Source organism: Calidris pugnax, unplaced genomic scaffold, assembly GCF_001431845.1.
Source record: "Calidris pugnax isolate Ruff unplaced genomic scaffold, ASM143184v1 scaffold261, whole genome shotgun sequence".
Taxonomy (NCBI): Eukaryota; Metazoa; Chordata; class Aves; order Charadriiformes; family Scolopacidae; genus Calidris; species Calidris pugnax.
In genome coordinates, this window is record NW_015090981.1 from 9,820 (window position 1) to 10,115 (window position 296).

Consider the following 296-nt stretch of genomic DNA (forward strand, 5'->3'; position numbering starts at 1 on the left):
CGGGGGGGAAAAGGGGGGGGGGGGGGTGATAAAGGGACCCCCCCAACCGGTAACCGGAGGGAAGGGGGGGGTTGGGAAGGGCCCCCCCAAAAAGGCGCAGCGTAAAAAAGGACCCACCACCTTTTTTTTTGATCATTTTTTGATAATTTTTATGTAGATATTTAACCCTACACCTTTATCAAACAGAGAATGATGGAGTCTAGCAACTAAAAAAAACCAAAACAAACAAAAAAAAACCAACCAAAAATTAAAATAAATCAAGTAAAATTCCAACTTCATATATAAAAGCCGCCGGG

The 296-nt window shown here is 43.2% G+C and overlaps 1 protein-coding gene across 1 annotated transcript in view; it reads right to left on the reverse strand.

Moving 5' to 3' along the window:
* Positions 1-167: 167 nt before the first annotated feature.
* RPRD2 (regulation of nuclear pre-mRNA domain containing 2) overlaps positions 168-296 on the reverse strand; it is a 15,083-nt gene continuing 14,954 nt past the window's right edge. The window contains exon 12 of the mRNA XM_014953584.1: positions 168-206. Coding sequence (XP_014809070.1) covers positions 168-206 — 39 coding nt within the window. The remainder of the gene's footprint in view (positions 207-296) is intronic.